The sequence below is a fragment of the Telopea speciosissima genome, chromosome 3 (genome assembly GCF_018873765.1).
Source record: "Telopea speciosissima isolate NSW1024214 ecotype Mountain lineage chromosome 3, Tspe_v1, whole genome shotgun sequence".
NCBI classification, from domain to species: domain Eukaryota; kingdom Viridiplantae; phylum Streptophyta; class Magnoliopsida; order Proteales; family Proteaceae; genus Telopea; species Telopea speciosissima.
Genome location: NC_057918.1, coordinates 8,963,346 through 8,982,630, shown reverse-complemented (window position 1 = coordinate 8,982,630; position 19,285 = coordinate 8,963,346). Strand labels below are relative to the sequence as shown.

General features: G+C 40.0%; 1 protein-coding gene across 2 annotated transcripts in view; it reads right to left on the bottom strand.

The window, feature by feature from the left end:
• LOC122654733 (GPI ethanolamine phosphate transferase 1) overlaps positions 1-19,285 on the bottom strand; it is a 41,953-nt gene that overhangs the window by 21,671 nt on the left and 997 nt on the right. The window contains exons 2-9 of one of the 2 annotated variants that reach the window (XM_043848955.1): positions 19,006-19,197; positions 18,493-18,648; positions 17,114-17,407; positions 8,584-8,801; positions 8,392-8,466; positions 8,164-8,230; positions 5,211-5,536; positions 4,410-4,412 (exon numbers count right to left, since the gene is read on the bottom strand). In XM_043848955.1, coding sequence (XP_043704890.1) covers positions 4,410-4,412; positions 5,211-5,536; positions 8,164-8,230; positions 8,392-8,466; positions 8,584-8,801; positions 17,114-17,407; positions 18,493-18,648; positions 19,006-19,197 — 1,331 coding nt within the window. The remainder of the gene's footprint in view (positions 1-4,409; positions 4,413-5,210; positions 5,537-8,163; positions 8,231-8,391; positions 8,467-8,583; positions 8,802-17,113; positions 17,408-18,492; positions 18,649-19,005; positions 19,198-19,285) is intronic. The other variant, XM_043848956.1, reaches the window with a different exon arrangement.

Sequence of the window (19,285 nt, the reverse complement as noted above, 5' to 3'; positions counted from 1 at the left end):
AAATTCCATAAATCTTAATATGGTAAAACAAAACTAAAAACCAAAATTGCGGTAAAATATTCAATTGTTTTGATGTTTAAAAAATTATTTTCATTCAGAGCCATTTTGACAGCATTCACACACACCAAATTAGTTTTGACCGGAACATAACTCCTTCAATATAAATCAGATTTAAGCAATCTTGGATTTGTTAGAAAGCTTTGAAAACAAATATAAGAACATTTACTTAACTGATATTTGGCATAAATAAGTGTCTGTCTTGGTTTCTGGCCTGGTTACTAGCATACATAAGTATCTGTACTGGTTTCGAGCTAGGTTTTCCCAAGTTTTGATGGGCATAAGTGTCGAAACTTGCGAAATTACCAACATCTCGGTCGAAACTGGTCGAAACCATGCATTTTTTCAAGTACCTGGCCAACTCGCCCTGGAAACCTGCGAAACCGAGATATCTCAGTGGTTTCGACAGAGTTCCCCTTCCATGCTCATGAGGCAGACTCGGTAATGCACCACTAACATAAAAGGCAATCTTTAGTACAAGATAAAAACATTAAAAGCTTAAATTTCCAGTATTGGGAGTCACAGAATAATATAAAATTAGAATGCATAGCTTTGCTGTAAAATAAAGGGCTGTAACAAGTTCTTCACATGTGAAGTACATTGTACAACCTACAAGCATAGCTCCTAGAGTGCACTAAAAGTGATCATCTGTATCCATGTCAACTGCCATTGCTCCCAGCCACACCTCCATATCATATATTAGACAACAATAGGAGGGAATTCCTGAAAATATCTAGACCCCTCATATGATCTATTTTATAAAAACTCCCTCAACTGCTAGCAAGGATGAGAGATGCACCAACAGAAACCAGGGGGCAAAGAGAAAATTCCTATATCCCAGTAGAGCTATTCTAATAATGCTTCCTATATATCACCAAGGATACCACATTTATGATCAAATTGCATGTTAATAAGATAAGAAAGGAGCAACCGAGCAAGCAGAGAAGTGCTTTCATGGTTTTTTCACTTTAGAAAATGAATCTGAAGTTAGAAACAGAAAGACCAAGCTGAAGAATTGTTGACCTTCCAGTAGATCCCCGCACCCTCACCTAATGCAGGACTGGTCTGGTTTGGGTTGGTCCAGAGTTGAACTTTTCTGGTTCAGAATATAATTTAATTCATTGGATGACAAGGTTCAATGAACCAGCAGCAGTTCTCCCATTTGAAGGAGGTTTTAAAGCTTGCAATTCTGGAATTCCTGAAAATCAAGAACCTTATCAACATACAGCTTGTGGGGCCAGTTGGAGGTCATTTAAATGGCTTACCGAATCCAGAATTCCAGGATTTCAGAAGCTTATCTTCAGCCCAACCGTGGCCCAATTTTTAGGAGGATATTTCTCTTAGTTTTATTATTTTTAATTGTCTAGCAGTTTCTTTCTTTAGTTAGTGTTATTAATGCATTAGGACACTCCATTCTTAGCCTACGGCTAGAGGATTTAATTTTAGTTTGGGTTTGGGATTTATTAATTTATTTATGTTTCCTTTTCCAATCATAAAAATTTCTGATTTTGTAGATAATGATCAAAAGGACCCCCTTTTTCACAAAATTAGAAAAATATGTTTATATGAAAAAGCACGGAATACCCTTCCCCGAGAAATCCTCCCATTGATACAACGTCAATGTGATGAAGAACAATACTTTGTCTATAAAAATTTTATGCTCGAATATAATAAAAGCATATTTCGTACACATAATCAACAGCATAGACTTATCTTCTACCCCAGACATGAACCCTGGAGTATTGCTGTTGTTGAATGGGGACTTGTCGGACAGTTAGTATTCCAAAGCGACTGTACTCAGGTCCTTGATCAGCTACCCATGATGATCCGCACCATGGTGGCACATGCCACTGCCAACTGGCGATTCTCTGGAGGACTCGAGTTCACCATTACCAGTATGGTCAAGTTTGTCAAGTTTTAAAGTTGCATGTGTGAGGTACAATTCGATGTCAACCACGATCTCTCTTGTTAAAGTTGGCATGTGGGGTACAATTAGATGTCAACCACAATAGGGGGAGTGTCCCTATCGTGGATAAGTGCTAGTAGATAGATTTGCTTATTGTTTCCTAGTTAGTTTCTTAGTTGGGTTTGACTTCTTCCTCTTATTAGCTAGGATCTTACCTTTTACAGTATTGTATCCAATCTAGGATACTTTCATAAGTTGTAATAGCTACTGATATTTGATTATAAATTACATCCGTGTGAGGCTGCAGAGATCTAACGATTGCTAGTCTCTTTAGCAGTCTTTCCCTTCTTCTTCTCTTCCATCTTTTCTGCATGGTTGCTGGTTTCTAAAGCTGATATCGTAACATGGTATCAGAGCTTTATTAACCAGTTATATCACCATTTTCCTTTCGCTGGTTTGATAGTCCTCCAAGTACAAGTCTCGCTTTCTGGTTGCCGCAGTCCTTGCTGCCTATTTGTTATCTACAGCCCTAGTTGAGAATGATATGAAGATACACTAGGGCTCTCTACACCATCTATAATGCTGCCAATGGAGTTCCCCATTTTACCACCATCATCAAGCTGCTACAACTTTTTTTCGGCCACCAGATGCTATTCCTCCATTGAGGACTATTTAACACAACTGGAGATGTACCTTCGATCCAGGTTTCTGGACTGAATCAAGCTTTTGATTTGCTGCGACTAGTTTTCTCCTTAACTGCTGGAAATACTCTGTTTTGAGGAGTTTTTGGACCTCTCAATTCTGGTGGTAGTTCAGATCTGTCCAGCAGATCAATTCCCCCTTTTGGGGTTTTATTTCTCTCCCCAAGGGGTTCCTTCGATAGCACTTTCAGGTCAATCAAACCTGCTGATCTGTTCCTTTTTCAAAATCATCCAATTCTGGGTTTTAAGGTACTGATTTGTCTCGGTTTGGAATATACTTGCTGCCCGCGGTGATTATATTAGATACTAAAGCGTCTTCACCAACTTGAGTCATCTGCTTCCACTTCCACCGCCACCTTAGCACACACAAGTAACTAAGCCTACCTTACCACTACTCCATGGATTATTGACTCCAGGGCATCTTCTCACTTGACTGGTAAGTCGGACCTGTTTTCTTCCTTGTCTCCAGTTCAAGCCTCTTCTCTTGTTATCCTTGCTGATGGATCCTCCACTCATGTGACGGGTCATGGAACGGTATATCCTACAAATTCAATGACACCATCATCAGTTCTTCATGTTTCGAAGCTACCCTTAAGTTTGTAACTGTTAATACGACAACTACTCAGCCTTATCACAACTAAATGGGGTCGGCTACATGGATCCTTGCCCTCCAATCAGCTCTATTCGAGGGCATACTTCATACAAGGCCTAAGCTATGCATGTATTTCCTCACCACTTCTCCTAAGGTCATTTTAGGTCTGCCCCTGGCTCTTTTAGTTTCTTCAATCTGAATCAAACCCCTCCTCCATACTGGAGCATACAAAGGCCTCCATTGAACATGGCCATGCCACCTCAAACGACTTAGCTGGGTATTCCCTTCAGTTCACCCATGAAAATGTTTTGTGATAATCAAGCAGCCATCTACATTCCCAGTAATCCGATGTTTCATGAGAGAACCAAGCACATTGAGGTTGACTGTCACTTTGTGAGGAATGATGTCTTGAACAAGCTGATTGTTACTCCTTTTGTTTCTTCTGCCGATCAACTTGGTGATGTTTTTACCAAGCCTCTGTTTGGTCCAGCCTTCCGGAGAGTTTGTTCCAAGCTGGGCATGAGTGATTTGTATGCTCCAGCTTGAGGAGGAGTGTTATAGTTGCATGCGTGGAGTACAATTAGTCTACCACGATAGGGGGTGTCCCTATTGTAGATAAATGCTAGTAGATAGATTTGCTTATTGTTTCCTAGTTGGTTTTGACTTCTTACTCTGATTAGCTAGGATCTTATCTTTCATAGTATTGTAAGGAAACTTTTCTAAATTGTAACAGCTACTGATATTTGATTGTAAATTACATCCGTGGGAGGCTGCAGAGATCTAACGATTGCTAGTCTCTTTAGCAGTCTGTCCCTTCTTCTTCTCTTCCATCTTTTCTTGCTGGTTTCTAAAGCTGATATTATAACACCTCTCTTCTCTTTTCCTCCATGGTTCTGAATTTTCAGATTCTTCTTCTCCCTTGTGACTTCTCTATTACCAGATCTGGAACTACTCTTTTCAGATCTTGCTCATGTCAATCATCAAATTAGAATCATTTTCTTCTATCTTTGAAACAAGCCCATCACTAGCAGATCATCTCTCTGATCTACATCATCACCTCCAGCTTATTGGATGGTAATCAACAAGTCTCGTCTCAACACCAATTCCCCTTAGAATAAACCCTTAAATGTTCAATGTCCTAGAAAAGCTACACTCTCTGCTTTTTTTAGACCAATAAACCTATTGAACCACATGATGAAAATAAATTCAGATCTTCACCACTGTGACCATGAAGTGCAGACTGTAGCTACCAAGAGATGCCAAAGAATAACTTTACCTAGCCTCTATCTTGTTTCTTTCCATGACAATTTATCGTCCATAGTTGTCAAGGTGTCGCCTTGCATACAAGCTCCCTCCAATGCCTTGGGTTGCCTAGACACTGTGACAACCATGGTTCTTCCCCATCTTGCTGATATGAAGGATGATACAACAATTAGTTTGTAAGTCCAAATTGTCTAGTTTGTCTTAAGACTGCTTAAGGTCGTTTTGTCATATCACGTTAGTAATTAACAGATACAAGGATCAAGAAAGGAAAAATGTGGTTTTCAGACTGAGAGAGAAGCCTTCATATGATCAAGTAAATGCACATCTCCATATCTTCTTCATGGCATAAACGCTTCTTGTATTTTTCATACTTCTGTGTTTTAGATTGATCAAATGAGTACATAAGTCCAGCACTAATCTAGTCGTTATGTGGAAAAGAAGTCCAAGCATATCCAAGTTATGAATCTGAGACAGTAGACTTGTATCCAAAATAACATTTCCAAAGCCCAAGTCACCAAATAGATGGGGAACAAAAAATGTACAATGCATCAGTAAGATTATGATATAGCATGTACCAACCAGAAAAGCAACTTATTCTGTTCAACAACACACCCAATTAGTTAAAAACAGGGCTTTCAGTAATCTGCACACATGTAGCTACTTATTAGATGTTAAGGTAATGTCTCCTTACTCTATTATTTTTCATTTGATTAACCGCTTCAGTATTTTTCCTATAGATGCTTCCTGGCAAAGAAGTATATGATTGCAGTACGTGGAGAACAAGATAGGCCATCCAACCAATGTATCCAAGTGTAACTATAGTCATCAGCATCAACCAGTCGTAGGTTTGAAAATAATGAAGCCCTTCCAGTGATAAACTTCTGAGATTCTGGGATAGCTTCATTGCATCTTCATAGTTTTTCCTAGATATTAGATCTTCAATCCGTTCTAAAACAGAGGAATAATTTTCCAACGGTTTGAAAGGCTTGAAATATAAAGAATGTGATTGTTTTATATCTGATCTTGTCAAGAAAATGAACGGGAAACAACACAACTCCCTCCTCCCACCTTTACATCAAAAGTAATAATGTAGAAATGTTAAAAAAAAAATGAGCGGGAAAAATAAGTACCTAATTGGGCCATGGGACATCAGAATCAAAGTAATAAATGACAAGGACATTTGGGGGGAGGGGGAACTAAAAAACTGTATTTACCTTGAGATATGGGTAATAAAAACTGTTAGTACATCAACTATACTTGAGTTCAACCCTGAATTTTGATCTGTTAAGTCTTTTCAGATGATAGAAATGATTGGATTAGTTATTCCCTAAAGGGGCGGTATATACTTATGAGTCCCATAGCTTCCGTATAGCTGTTGGGGTTAGTTCTTTTGGTCCGAAATGGCTGTCTTCCTTTCTTTCTTAAGGTTCAGGTTGAAGTACAATCCCCTCCCAGAAGAGAATGGCAGTGCTTAAAGCATCAAGAAACCGATGCTCACCCAAACCTCAAAAGAATGAAGGGACTGAGGCTGCTCTCTCAACAATAAGCGTCTATCTTGCTGACAAGTACAGAGGATACGTGATGCAGAATTCCAGTAAGATGAGAAGATGGGCCTATTGTTTTGAATTTGGATTAGTTTTTTGGGTCCAATTGAACGTATGTTCAAGTTTGGTTTAAGTTATGCTTAATTTGAGTGGCCAATGGGTTATATGGGATATGGGCTTAATATATTTGGGTTTACTATTGTAATGGGCTAACAGTATAAGCCCAAATATTAGGGATTTAAGTCCTATACGGGATTAAATAATTAGTTTCTATTTTATAATGTTCTTGAATAACTTCTATTTTGAAGAGAGACTTAAGTTGCAAGGGATCCCTCCTACCATACATAGGGGTTTCCTACTTTAGTGATTGCTATGGAGTTAAAAATAAAGGAGAAGGGCCTAGACTGTCCAACTATTTTGACAAATAACTCTATGGCTTTATGTGATGATTTCTGTGTGATACAGGACTTTTCTTGTGGGAAAAAAACCTAGGTGGGATGCCAAGAGGACTAGTGAAAAGCTGGTCAAGTTCTAGGTGGGAGGCCTAGTCTCTTCTTCTTCTCTGCCATCGTTTGAGCCTTGCGACAACATCGTTTATTGCGTTTTTTTCTATTATTCCATTGGTTTCTATTTTGCACAACAATTGATAACATGTTGCCCTGATTTCTAATTCCTTTCTTCAGTTTCGATTTTGGTTCCAGGTGCTAATCTGTGAGTTATTTGCTGCTTTTCTACAACAACAACAACAAACACAGCCTTTTCCCAGCTTAATGGGGTCAGCTACATGGATCCAAACAAACAAAATAGAGAAAAACATAGATATATTCTAAAAAAAAAAAAGGGAAGAAAAGATTGGAGAAGAGGGATGGGGAAAGAGATGAGAAAAGACAAAGGAAAAGGACAAATGGAGGATCGGAAATAAATAGAAAGACGAAAGATAGTAAGAGGCACAAGGCACAGCCCAACACGTCAGGATAATCTCAGCTAAATGGGGTCTGCGACATGGATCCTTGCCCTCCAATAGGCTCTGTTCGGTCATACTTGGGACCAAACCTAGACTATGCATGTCCTTCCTCACCACTTCTCCTATGGTCATTTTAGGTCTGCCCCTAGATCTTTTAGCTCCTTCAATCGGAATCATATCACTCCTTACTGGGGCGTACCTAGGTCTCCGTTGAATGTGACCATACCACCTTAAACGACTCTCTCGGAGCTTGCCATTGATCGGGGCAACTCCCAAGTCCGCTCTTATATGTTCATTCCGTACTTTATCCTTCCTTGTTTTTCCACACATCCAACGTAACATTCTCATCTCTGCTACACAAAGCTTATCAATATGACACTTCTTAACTGCCCAACATTCCGCCCCATACATCATGGCCGGGCGAACAACAGTCCTATTTGCTGCTTTTCTCTAGTTTATAATTCTGATTGGGTGGTTTCTATTTTCCATATTCACTTTTTATGTTGTTCTCTAGTTATTAAACCCATTTGCTCACTTTCTATATTGATTTCTCTTTCTATTTTACAATCTAGTTGCTGTTTTCCTGATTTCTAAATCTGATTCATATTTCCAGCAAGTTCCTAATTTGGTAATCCTCACATAGCTCCAACTTTGACCCTTGATTTGCCTCCAATTTGGCTGAAACAGTCCTAGCCATGCCTAGTCCAATTGAACAGACTAAGGTCTTCAGCAGATTACCTCAAACCAGGTTTCTGAAACATCTCTTTATTTAAGTCAATCTTGACCTATGGTTCTAGATCACCACTGGTTTTCTAACCACAGCCCTTGGGTAATTAGATAGCCACCAGAATTGATGAAGAATTTGCTTTCTGTCAGCCAGTTCAACGTCTGCTGGGGTTTAAATTCCGAAGTACATATATAACTTTTTATGGTTCACATAAGAACCAAATTCAATAACTTCTTTTGGTTCAGACTGCAATAAACTTTCCACTGGGGAGAAAATGACAAGGTTTAAAGCTTCCAGAAACCAATGCCCACTCAGTCTCAGAAGAATGATGGAAAAAAAGAGCTCTCTAAACAATCTTAAAAATTACAAGGGACTGAGACTGCCATCTCAACAATACTATAAAGGATACGTGACTTGCGAAGGAATTGATTGAGAATTTGCTTTGTGTTAGCCAGTGCAGCTTCAACTTCATCTTCCTGGATAAACATAAGATCTAAATCACTTTCTGCACCACTTTATTTGATATGCAACCAACAAACAGCAAAAAAAGGACATGCCATTAAAAATTACCAAATATAAAGCCATGTCATCATGAACTGATCATTCTTAAGCCTAAAAAGTAATTCGTAAAACAAACCTCACTCAAATTCATGTAATCCATGGGCAAATTCCCAACGGAGTTAACAGGACATGGCAACCCAAGAAGAGTCGACTGCCAAAATTTCAACGGGCCTATCAGAACAATACAGTCAACAGGAACATTGTAAAATTAATTCTCTATAGAAATAAGCTTGAAAAGAATCAAACTGGAGATAATGAGATAGTAAACCATTAGTGGTGCAATATCAGCTTGATTCACATCCACCCTTTCTAAGCCAGTGAGACCCCACCCCATAGGTGTCGGCATGTCATGCATATGCTCATCAACAAAACGAAAACCATCATCAGGATGACTATGGTGGACCATCCGTTTGGGATGCTTAACTCCTGCTCCCCAAGCTACAAGTGGAGTATCAGTGTTTGTAGGATGTCCATCTCCATGACTTCCTATCAGCATAACCATTAACATGTCAGCATCTAAAATACACAATAGGCTGGCAATCTAGAACTTCAAGGAAAATAAAGCGGCACAGAAAAAGTGAAAAACAACAGACGTGGAAGTGTAGAAAATGAAATGGTGTGCAATAAAGAAAGACACTAAATGCCAAGGTGTTCTGTTAGTTATATTGGGCCAGAATACCGTGGGGGTATTCTGGACTTTTTTCCTTTATTATTTGTTAGTTTCTTATGTGGTTTAATCCCACATTGCTTATGTAATTATTTTTACTATTTCATTATAGTTATAAATACAATGTGCTTGGGATGAACTAATTATCCAAGCATTAACCTAATTCAAATCTGTTTCTACATGGTATCAGAGCAGATTTCGAACTAGGGACACCAATTTTTCTCGTTTTTTGTTCTTCTTCTCTCTCGATCTTCTTCTCTTCTAGTTCCCTCCTTCTCCCTTGTTCTTCATTCCCATATAGGGCAGCACTGATGAGGTAATCATGCGATCCAGTTGCTGCCCCCATTACCTCATTTATGACTTATAATTCTGTTCGATAGACTCCAATCAACACTGCTGCGATATTGGTTCTTCAATTCCTTCTTGGAGATTGCTTCTACATCAGATACAAGGGCTCCTCTCCTCTCTTTGAAGACCAGAAGCTGCTGCAGAATTGTTGTTTTATTGGTTCAGAAATTATTCCTCAAGATTGAAGACTTCCTTGAGATCGATTCCTCCATTATCAGGGTTTTTTCAAAACCCTGACATCTATCGATCTTAGGGTTATTGCTGCCCACTGTTGCTGATTTTTTGCAGGTGTTTTCTTCACTTATAAGGGCTCCTTCGACAGCTATATCAACTTCTACAGATCTGTTTTTTGGTGTGTGAAGACCTTGAGATCGATCTCATCATTACAGGGTTTTTTAAACCCTAATTCTATCGATATTGGGCTGCTGCACCTGTTTTTTTGGATCTGATTTTTCTGCAGATGTATTTCTCTTATTAAGGACTTCTCTACCTCAGTTTTTCAGCCACTTTGATATTATTTATTGCAGCCTAGGCTCATCCATCGATTCCATCACTTTAGGGTTTTGTTCAAAACCCTAAAAACCATAATCGATCAAGGTTCTTTTTGGCTGCTGGTTCTATTTGTTTGGGACTTTACTTGAAGTTGTTTGGCCTTCTCTGCTACCGGTATGGGTGACTCTACCAACTCTACTGCTACTTCTGTTCATGATGGCAATCACAAGACAGATTATCACAGCTTTCCACCTAACCCCATCAAACTGGATGGCTCAAATTACCTTATGTGGTCCAGATCAGCCTCCTTTGCCATTGCTGGCCGTGGCCTCACTGACCATATTGATGGCACTATTGTTAAGCCTAGTGATAAAGGCCCTGATCAGACTAAGTGGCTGGCCAATAATGGTGTTCTCATGTCCTACCTCATAGGCTCTATGACTTCAGCTTTACAGCATAATTTTCTTCTTCTGGATACTGCCGACCAGATTTGGGCTGCTTGCAAGGAGACCTACGGACAGCTTGGCAATGATGCCCAGGTTTATGAAATTCGAAAGAAGGTCCTTCACACTACTCAGGGGGACCTTTCTGTTTCGGACTACTATGCTTCTCTCTGCAGCCTGTGGCAACAATTGGATCATTACTCTGATTTTCACCCCTCTACAGCTGCTGATATTGCCTCTTATAAGAAACATGTGGACAAGATCAGAGTCTATGATTTTTTAGCTGGTTTGAATATGGAGTATGATCCCATTCGTGTTCAAGTGTTGGGCCATACACCTTTTCCTACACTTGAACAATCTTATGCATTGGTTTCTTCCGAGGAGAACCGTAGGGCTGCCATGTTACATCCTCCTATTATTGACAGATCTGCTCTCAAGGCTGCTGCCCCCATCACTCCTACACCTATTGGCACTGCTTCTCTTGGTGATTCTACTACAGGGACTGTTGTTTGTGAGCACTGTCACAAACCATATCACACCAAAGAGAGGTGCTGGAAACTTCATGGGAAACCAGCTAACTTTGAAGCAAAACGGGCTGCCAAGACCAAGAACAAGACAAAGCCCAAGGCCCATCAGACTGAGATTGTTACTACTGACCCTGGTCTATCCCAGGATGAGCTATAGGCATTTCGACATATGCTGAGGTCTTCCGCTGCTGCTGCCTCTACTACATCAGCTACTGCTAATTCTTCCTCTCATTCAGGTTCACACTCTGCCCGGTCAAGTATTCCTTTTGGCGGTCATTGTGCTTCTGTAGCCTCCCATCCTTGGATCATAGATTATGGGGCTACAGATCATATGACCGGTTCCTCTAGTTTGTTTCATCGATACTCTCCTACTTCGGGAAGGACAAGGTCAAGGTAGGCGATGGTTCTCTTTCATCTATCTCTGGAAAGGGAATCATCAATCACTTCCTCCCTTCCATTAACTCATTTTCACATTCCTAATTTTACTACTAACCTTCTTTCCATTAGTAGTATTACTCGTGATCTTAACTGCAAAGTTACTTTCTTTCCTTCTCATTGTGTGTTTTAGGATCTGGCCTCTGGGAAGACGATTGGATTGGGTAAAGTGCACGGTGGGCTGTACCTGCTTGATGATGGTCGCTTCTCTCCACCACCATTACCTTCTCCACTACACCAAAACTCCATGGTCTCTTCTGAACTCTACCAGTGGCACTCTAGGTTAGGTCACCCCCCTTTAGGAATTTTAGCACATTTATTTCCTAGTTTGGTCACCCTACATACTAAGGATGACTTTTTTTGTGAGGCGTGTGTTCTGGCCAAACAGACACGTTCAAATTATCTTATTTCAAATAAAAGAAATTCTTCTTGTTTTGAGTTAGTGCATTCTGATGTTTGGGGCCCTAATCGTAAACCCTCTATTTCTGGCCATCGGTGGTTTGTATCTTTCATTGATTGTCATTCTAGGAACACATGGGTCTATCTCTTGCACATAAAAAATCAAGTTTTTTCATGCTTTCAACACTTTCATAAAATGGCCCAAACTCAGTTCCAGGCTACTCTCAAATTATTGAGAAGTGATAATGGAACAGAGTATAAAGAATCACAATTTCAAAAATATTTGGCTGACCATGGAATCATTCATCAGACTAGTTGTGTTGATACCCCTGCCCAGAATGGTGTGGCAGAAAGGAAAAACCGCCACTTGTTAGAAATGGCCAAACCATTAATGTTTGCGAGGAATGTCCCGTCTCAATATTGGGGGGATGCGGTTATCACGGCAGCCTATCTCATCAATAGGTTACCATCTCGGGTACTTCACTCCCGTAGCCCCTCTGATGTTTTAATTGGTAATTCCTCCTTTATTGTGCCTTCCAAGGTGTTTGGTTGTGTGTGTTACGCTCGAGATACTAAATCTCCCAGCAAACTTGACCCTCGAGGACTCCGTTGTATTTTCTTGGGTTATTCTCCAACCCAAAAAGGCTATAACTGTTACCATCCCCCTTCCCGCCGTACCATGGTTAGCATGGATGTTCTTTTCCATGAGTCCCTTTCTTATTATTCTTCGCCACCTCTTCAGGGAGAGAGTGCTGGTGAAGATGTGGCTTTCGAGATTCCTCTACCTGAGGAGCCTCTGGCTGCCCAGCCCTCTTTACCACCCACGGCTGCTGTCCAACCCCTTTTGGATGCTTCCCATCCACCCTTGGATGCTGCCCATCCTACTTTGGAGACCTCCCAACAACCTCTGGCTATTCCTCCCTCACCTAATGCGAATCCTTTACAGGGGGAGACCATAGAAAATAGTGTTGTTAATATTCCTACTCAAGGGGAGCAGACTCCGGTCCAGAGAACTATTGGTGAATTTCAGAAGAGAATTGACAACTCCAACATGATCACCTATACAAGGGGAAGGTCCACAAGAGGGCAGTTGCATCCCACTATAGCACTAGTACCCATCCAATTGCCGGCTCCAGACACATATCCTACATCTCCTGGTAATCCATCTCCTTCCGACCTACCTATTGCACTTCGCAAAGGTACTAGGACTTGCACTTTACATCCCATATCTCATTTTGTTTCGTATAACTCTCTTTCTCCCTCTTTTCGTGCATTTGTATCTTCTCTTTCCTCTGTTTCGGTTCCTAGAAATTGGCGAGGAAGCATCTACAGATGGAAAGTGGAAGACAATAATGTTGGAAGAAATGAGAGCACTACACAAAAATAATACGTGGGATCTTGTGGCTCTTCCTCCAGGAAAAAAACCAGTGGGTTGTAGATGGGTCTTCGTAGTTAAACGAAGGTTGATGGTTCGGTGGGCGGTCAAGGCACGTTTGGTTGCAAAGGGGTTCACTCGGACTTATGGAGTTGACTATCGGGAGACCTTTGCACGCTGCAAAGCTCAACACTTGTCGGGTGTTATTATCTTGTCTTGCAAATCTTGGGTGGGATCTTCGGCGATTAGATGTCAAAAATGCCTTTCTCCATGGGAGCTTGAGGAGGAGGTATATATGGACATTCCACCTGGTTTCTCCGATGACAGGACTAAGGGCAAGGTTTGTAAATTGAAGCGTGCCCTTTATGGCTTGAAGCGATCGCCAGGGCCTGGTTTGGCAAATTTCATAAGGCTATGATTTCAGAGAGTTACAAGCGAGCAATGCTGATCACACTTTGTTTATCGAGCGACTTGGTGACAAGGTTACTCTTCTCGTAGTCTGTGGATGATATTGTGATCACTGGTAATGATGATCTTGCAATCGAGGATTTGAAAATTCTTCGGCCGTGAGTTTGAGGTCAAAGATCTTGGTCCCTTAAAATATTTTCTAGGGATAGAAGTTGCTCGATCTTGAAAGGGCATCTTTCTTTCTCAAAGAAAATATGTCCTTGATCTATTGACCGAGACAGGGCTACTTGGTGTCATCCTTCGAGATACTCCTATGGAAGCTCTTGTAAAACTTAGGGAGAAAGAGGGTGAGTCGGTTGACAAGGGTGCCTATCGGTTAGTAGGCAAACTAATCTACCTTTCCCACACACGCCCGACATTGCGATTCTTGTGAGTTTGGTGAGTTAGTTCACGCATGATCCATATTCCTCTCATATGGATGCGGTCCGTCGTATTTTTAGGTACTTGAAGTCTACTCCAGAAAGGGAATTCTTCTATCCGCAATGGTCACCAAGGTTGAAGCCTATCGATGCCGATTGGGCTAATTCTCCTAACAGAAATCTATCTCTGCGCTCTTGTTCCTTTGTGGGTGGAAACCTTGTCACATGGCGGAGCAAAAGCGAGAATGTTGTGGCAAGGTCTAGTCTTGCGAATTCGCGCAATGGCACAAGGAATTTGTGAACTTCTGTGGCTTAGAGGGTTATTGCAGGATATTGGTGTTGCTGTCCATCTTCCAATGAGCGGCCACTAGTATTGCTCATAACCCTGTCCAGCATGATAGCACGAAACATGTGGAGGTTGACCGACATTTCATCAAGGAGAAGCTTGAAGCTGGCCTCGTTTGTGTTCCCTTTGTGAAGTCTTCCGATCGGCTAGGCGATGTGTTCACTAAGGGATTGAGTAGCAAGTGTTTCATCCTATCTTAGCAAGTTGGGCATGCATGATATATATGCTCCAACTTGAGGGGGAGTGTTAGTTATATTGGGCCAGAATACCGTGGGGGTATTCTGGACTTTTTTCCTTTATTATTTGTTAGTTTCTTATGTGGTTTAATCCCACATTGCTTATGTAATTATTTTTACTATTTCATTATAGTTATAAATACAATGTGCTTAGGATGAACTAATTATCCAAGCAGTAACCTAATTCAAATCTGTTTCTACATGTTCATATCCATATTAAGAAAAAAACCTCTACAACTGATGTCTGGCAACTTTCTAGTAGATACAACCAAAATTTGGAGCCAATGAACATTCTGTATCACCACTAAAGGAATGGTAGCACTACAAAAAGGTTCATACTCGAACTCTACGAATCCACCTGAACCTCTATACAGAGGCCTTGAAAAACGTTACAATTAAAACAATAAAATTTTAGGCCTGATTTGGTATAATTTCTATTTCAAAAATTGTTTGGTTTACTTTTTACCCCTTATTTCAGTGAAATAGAAATCAAATGGAATGAAATTCTGAAAGAGCTGAGGAGCTGTTTCAATTTTAAAATTGAAATTGATTTCACTCTCGCTTTTTAATGAGCACATGGTCAATTTGATGGCCAAAATAGTAATTCCATGTTAAAAATAAAATACCACCATTTTCTTCTCCTAAAGGTCACACCACCACCTCCCCAGCAGGCCAGCACCCTACCACCTTTTCGGCCCCGCCCCCACCACCCCACCACCTTCCCAGCCCCACTCCTGCCCCCGCCACCACCCTCCCCCCCAAGAAATATAAAGAATCTATTCCTAAAAATTGAACAAATGGATTTCTTATTCCTCAAATATTTCAGACTGATGCAATCAAAACAATTTCAATTTCTTGACCAAAAATAAAGGTAAAATATAATCTTATATCATTGCTGGGACAATGTTATCCATTACTCCTCTCTTATTCATCATCATTGGGAATGCCTTGAGTAACCTGACTTAGGACATTAGTAATGCAGAAAACCATGTAATGTAACACTAGAACCAGAATAGGTCTAATCCCAGGCAGGATCAAATAGAAAACCTCCAGTGAACAAGAAAGAGAACACCGGGATCTCAAATTGGTTGGAAGAATGATGAGATCTCAAATTGGTAACCACCAAAGAAAGAGAACAATGGGAACTCAAATGAGGGAACAATAACCTGCTGAAGTAGCAAATGGGTTGGATACTCTTCTTGAAAAGATGAATCCCAAATAAAAGACAAGATCAGAACAGGGATCAAACAGCCTTAGGGTTTTGAAACCCTAGTTTCCCTTGAATCGATGATAGAATTGTCTCTTCTGAATCGGTGGATGAAGGTGGATCTTGCTAGCAATGCTGTGATGATGTAATTTCAGATTTGAATGAGAACAATCTGCAACAGAAGAAAATCCCAGCAACTTGAACAAGCCTTGTGATCGATTGGACAGCTTTAGGGCTTAGAATCAAGAATCGATGGAAGGGGATGGGGGAAGGAATGGGTATCTCACCCTAGGTCTCTCACCTATCCTATCTCAGGATTTACACAAAGGCTCAAGCCAAAATTTCATTAATCACATTCGTGTACAATGCTGGCCACCCTTACAAACATATATAGAAGACTCAAAAATAGACTTAAGACACTAAAAAAGAAAGACCTAACCCAATCCTTAACTAATAAGGGATCCTAAATTGACTAGGAAAGTGAAATAATAAAGAAAACAGACTCAAAATAGGACTATCACTAAACTAATGAAATAAATCCCGTTTTCCTACTTTCTACCCATATTTTAGGCTTATTAAATTGGCCAATTACAAAATAAAAACATAGAATCATAGGCCTAATACATACATAACCCATCCCAAGGTTTATTTCCACTAAAATAAGCCCTCTAAGTGACTTATCTGCATCACTGTGATCCTGTTAAGAGTTTCACAAAAGGAAGTGAGCTCGGATCCCTCACCTCCAGTCTGGAAACAACACCATCCTCTTTTATGAGGTCAAAGTTGTTTAATTCAGAGAAGTGCAAGGTATTGTCCAAGGTGTCAAGAAAATAATCAAGCTCAAAGTCAACATAGAGAAAGCAAATCTAGTATTTTACTAAAGAAAATAGAAAGGCAAAGCAAAGCTGGCTATCACAACTTGGTAGAGAAAGAGAGCATTGCTTGTGCTGCTACCCTCCAATATGAAATGGAGGCCTGGCCTTTAAACACCTTGTGTATCCATCCCTCCGTTATTCAAGAAATAAATGCACTGAATCACAATTTTTGCTCTTCAGAGTATCAAGAGATCATCAATGAGGTTTCCGGTTCTTCATGATCTTTGGGACATTTCTCTGGATCATTTTAATTTCTTGGGACCCAAATCAAACTAGCTTGCTATTGTGAAGTCATCTTGACACACTATTTTAGATCTGGCCAAATCATTAGGCATCCAAACCCAATACTCTAACCCTTTCATGATCTTCTGTTTTAATGTGCTTTCCTGAAACTCTCATTTTCTTCTGAATATATCAACAGAGTGATAGTAAAATCAGCCTTGTAGCAATCGTGAACAAAGTGTGTCATTCCAAGTACAATTAAGACAGTAGCGGCCATTCCAAGAGTAAGCAGGTTACAGAGGATGAGAAGTGACATAAAAAAAAATTTACAGAATCATGAAAGAGTATTGTAGATGACTCCTATTAGAACCCAAAAAGGATGCCAAAAGAATTTCAAACCTTTGTCACTCATTCCATGATCTGCTGTAAAAATATAAGCTGTCCGATTGTCCTTGAAAAAATCTTCTAGAAGATTATAAACTCTCTCTGTTATATGATCAACAACCTTGACATTATTGAGATAAATTGATGAATATGGCCGATGTGCATGACCGTTTGAATCACAACCAAGTAGGTGCAGAAATATAACCACATTATCCTGTAGAAGCAACTGGTTCAGTTTAGGATCATCCTTCGACCTTTTCAGAAGGCTGCGGAGCTGTTCAAATGACCACTCATCCAAAAAGGATGCGTCTGCAATGAAATTATTCCACCCATATAAGCATGAGCAGAAAAAAATAAATAAATAAACAAAGCACTAGATTCATAAAAACTATACAAATAGCACCAGCAAAACAAGGAACATAGTATTTGTGGCCATTCATAATTACTGAATCTTGCAAGTCATTTTCAAGACAGAAATATCATATAATTCAGTCGATGGGAACAGAAGTTCAGAGCAATTCTACAAATCAATTACACAATTTGGTATTGCCTATACCGTCTATGAGAGAATATGCAAGGCAAGGCATACACCACCAACTAGTCAACTCATTATCCCCTTCTTTGTTTGGTTCTCCTTTAGCGCTTTCCCATGGCCCCGGGGTAGATAAAACAAAAGCATGGAGTGATATATATATAGATATCAGCAATTACAAAAGGCAAGGCAAGGACTAGAAGCTTCCTTAGTCCTTGCGGTAGAAGTAGTCTAACTAGAGTCTAACTAGGAAAGAAGAATAAAAGATAAAACACTACTACTAAAACATACACGTTAAGGACAATCCCCCTCTCGTGATTAATTACAAATATGTCACACCCACGATACAACTATTAAAGGTTGTTTGAATTTTAAGCTTTCAGCATGTTGCATTTATGCAGGTATGCAGTCATAGTACAGCACCTGAGAACAAGCACAAGGTTCACATCCGTCCTTACCACAGTTCAGGAACTGCCGATTTGTTTTCTCAATAAGAATTGCTTTTGCAGGAAGAAACAGTGATACATGGACTAAAGTTAAAATTCTGGGGGATAAACACACACACTTGTCTGGTCAAAGCTCACTTCTTTTAAGTGTTAGCATTCAAAACAATAGTACTTATAATTTATAAATACATTATTAATTTGATATACAGTGGACATGAAAGTTTGAATATATATGCCAAACAATGCCTCAGAAGAAAAAAAATGAGTTACTATAAGGAAATATAGCTGTCACAGACTCGCAATCAAGGAAAAAGGAGTTCAGTTATTCCCTTGTATAAAACTTCAATGAACAACAGCTTGATTTGCTTGATAGTTTTGCATATGTCTAAAGTTGTTTTGGTTCTTGCAAACTACACCTGTTGCGAAGTCTTCAAATTCATGAGGATACGTATTCCAGCTGCTGTGTGGCAAAGCACTGCAGAAGATTGGAATAATGTCTGGACTACCAAAAGCGAATGTATGTTGGCTCCTGTTAAATACTGAGTCAAATTCAACAGGATTTGCTTTCCAGCCTGACATGAGGTGCATTTAACAGATAGCACAAATCAGTAGCCATTAGAAAGTTCGATAAAATCAAAAATAACTACTAGCCAGTGGTATTTGTTCAGAACAAATCAATTGAGCTTCTATTCCTCAAGTCAAGGACTTCTAAGATGCCTTCCACTGATGGGACCAGTTGAAAACAAAGAAAATCTGAATAGGAAGCATGAAAGAGATTGGCTAATTCTGATATCTGAGCTATCATACTTTGGAGCCCTGATGTCCTCTCCCGGTAAAGTGGTCCAACCATCCAGAGGGTTATTTTAGTCCCACCAATGGAAGGACATGATAAATAACAAGAGGGCAGAAAGAGCCAACTAATTTAGTACCTTTGGTAACTGCACTAGGATCCTCATAAAAGCCAGCAATAATGGCAACATGACCAGGCCTCGATTCTGTTGGAGGGCGAGCATGAGATACTCCCCAACGACCTAGTCCTTTAATCACACTCCTAAGAAAAGGCGCTCTGAATTGTCCTTCAGAATCTGGCTCGAAGAACTTGTCGGCACGTAAACCATCAGCTGCAATTCCATTTTGAAACACATTAATCAACAAGCCTTAGCCTTTTAAACCAAAAAAAATTAAAAGGGGAAAAAAAAAGATAAATAA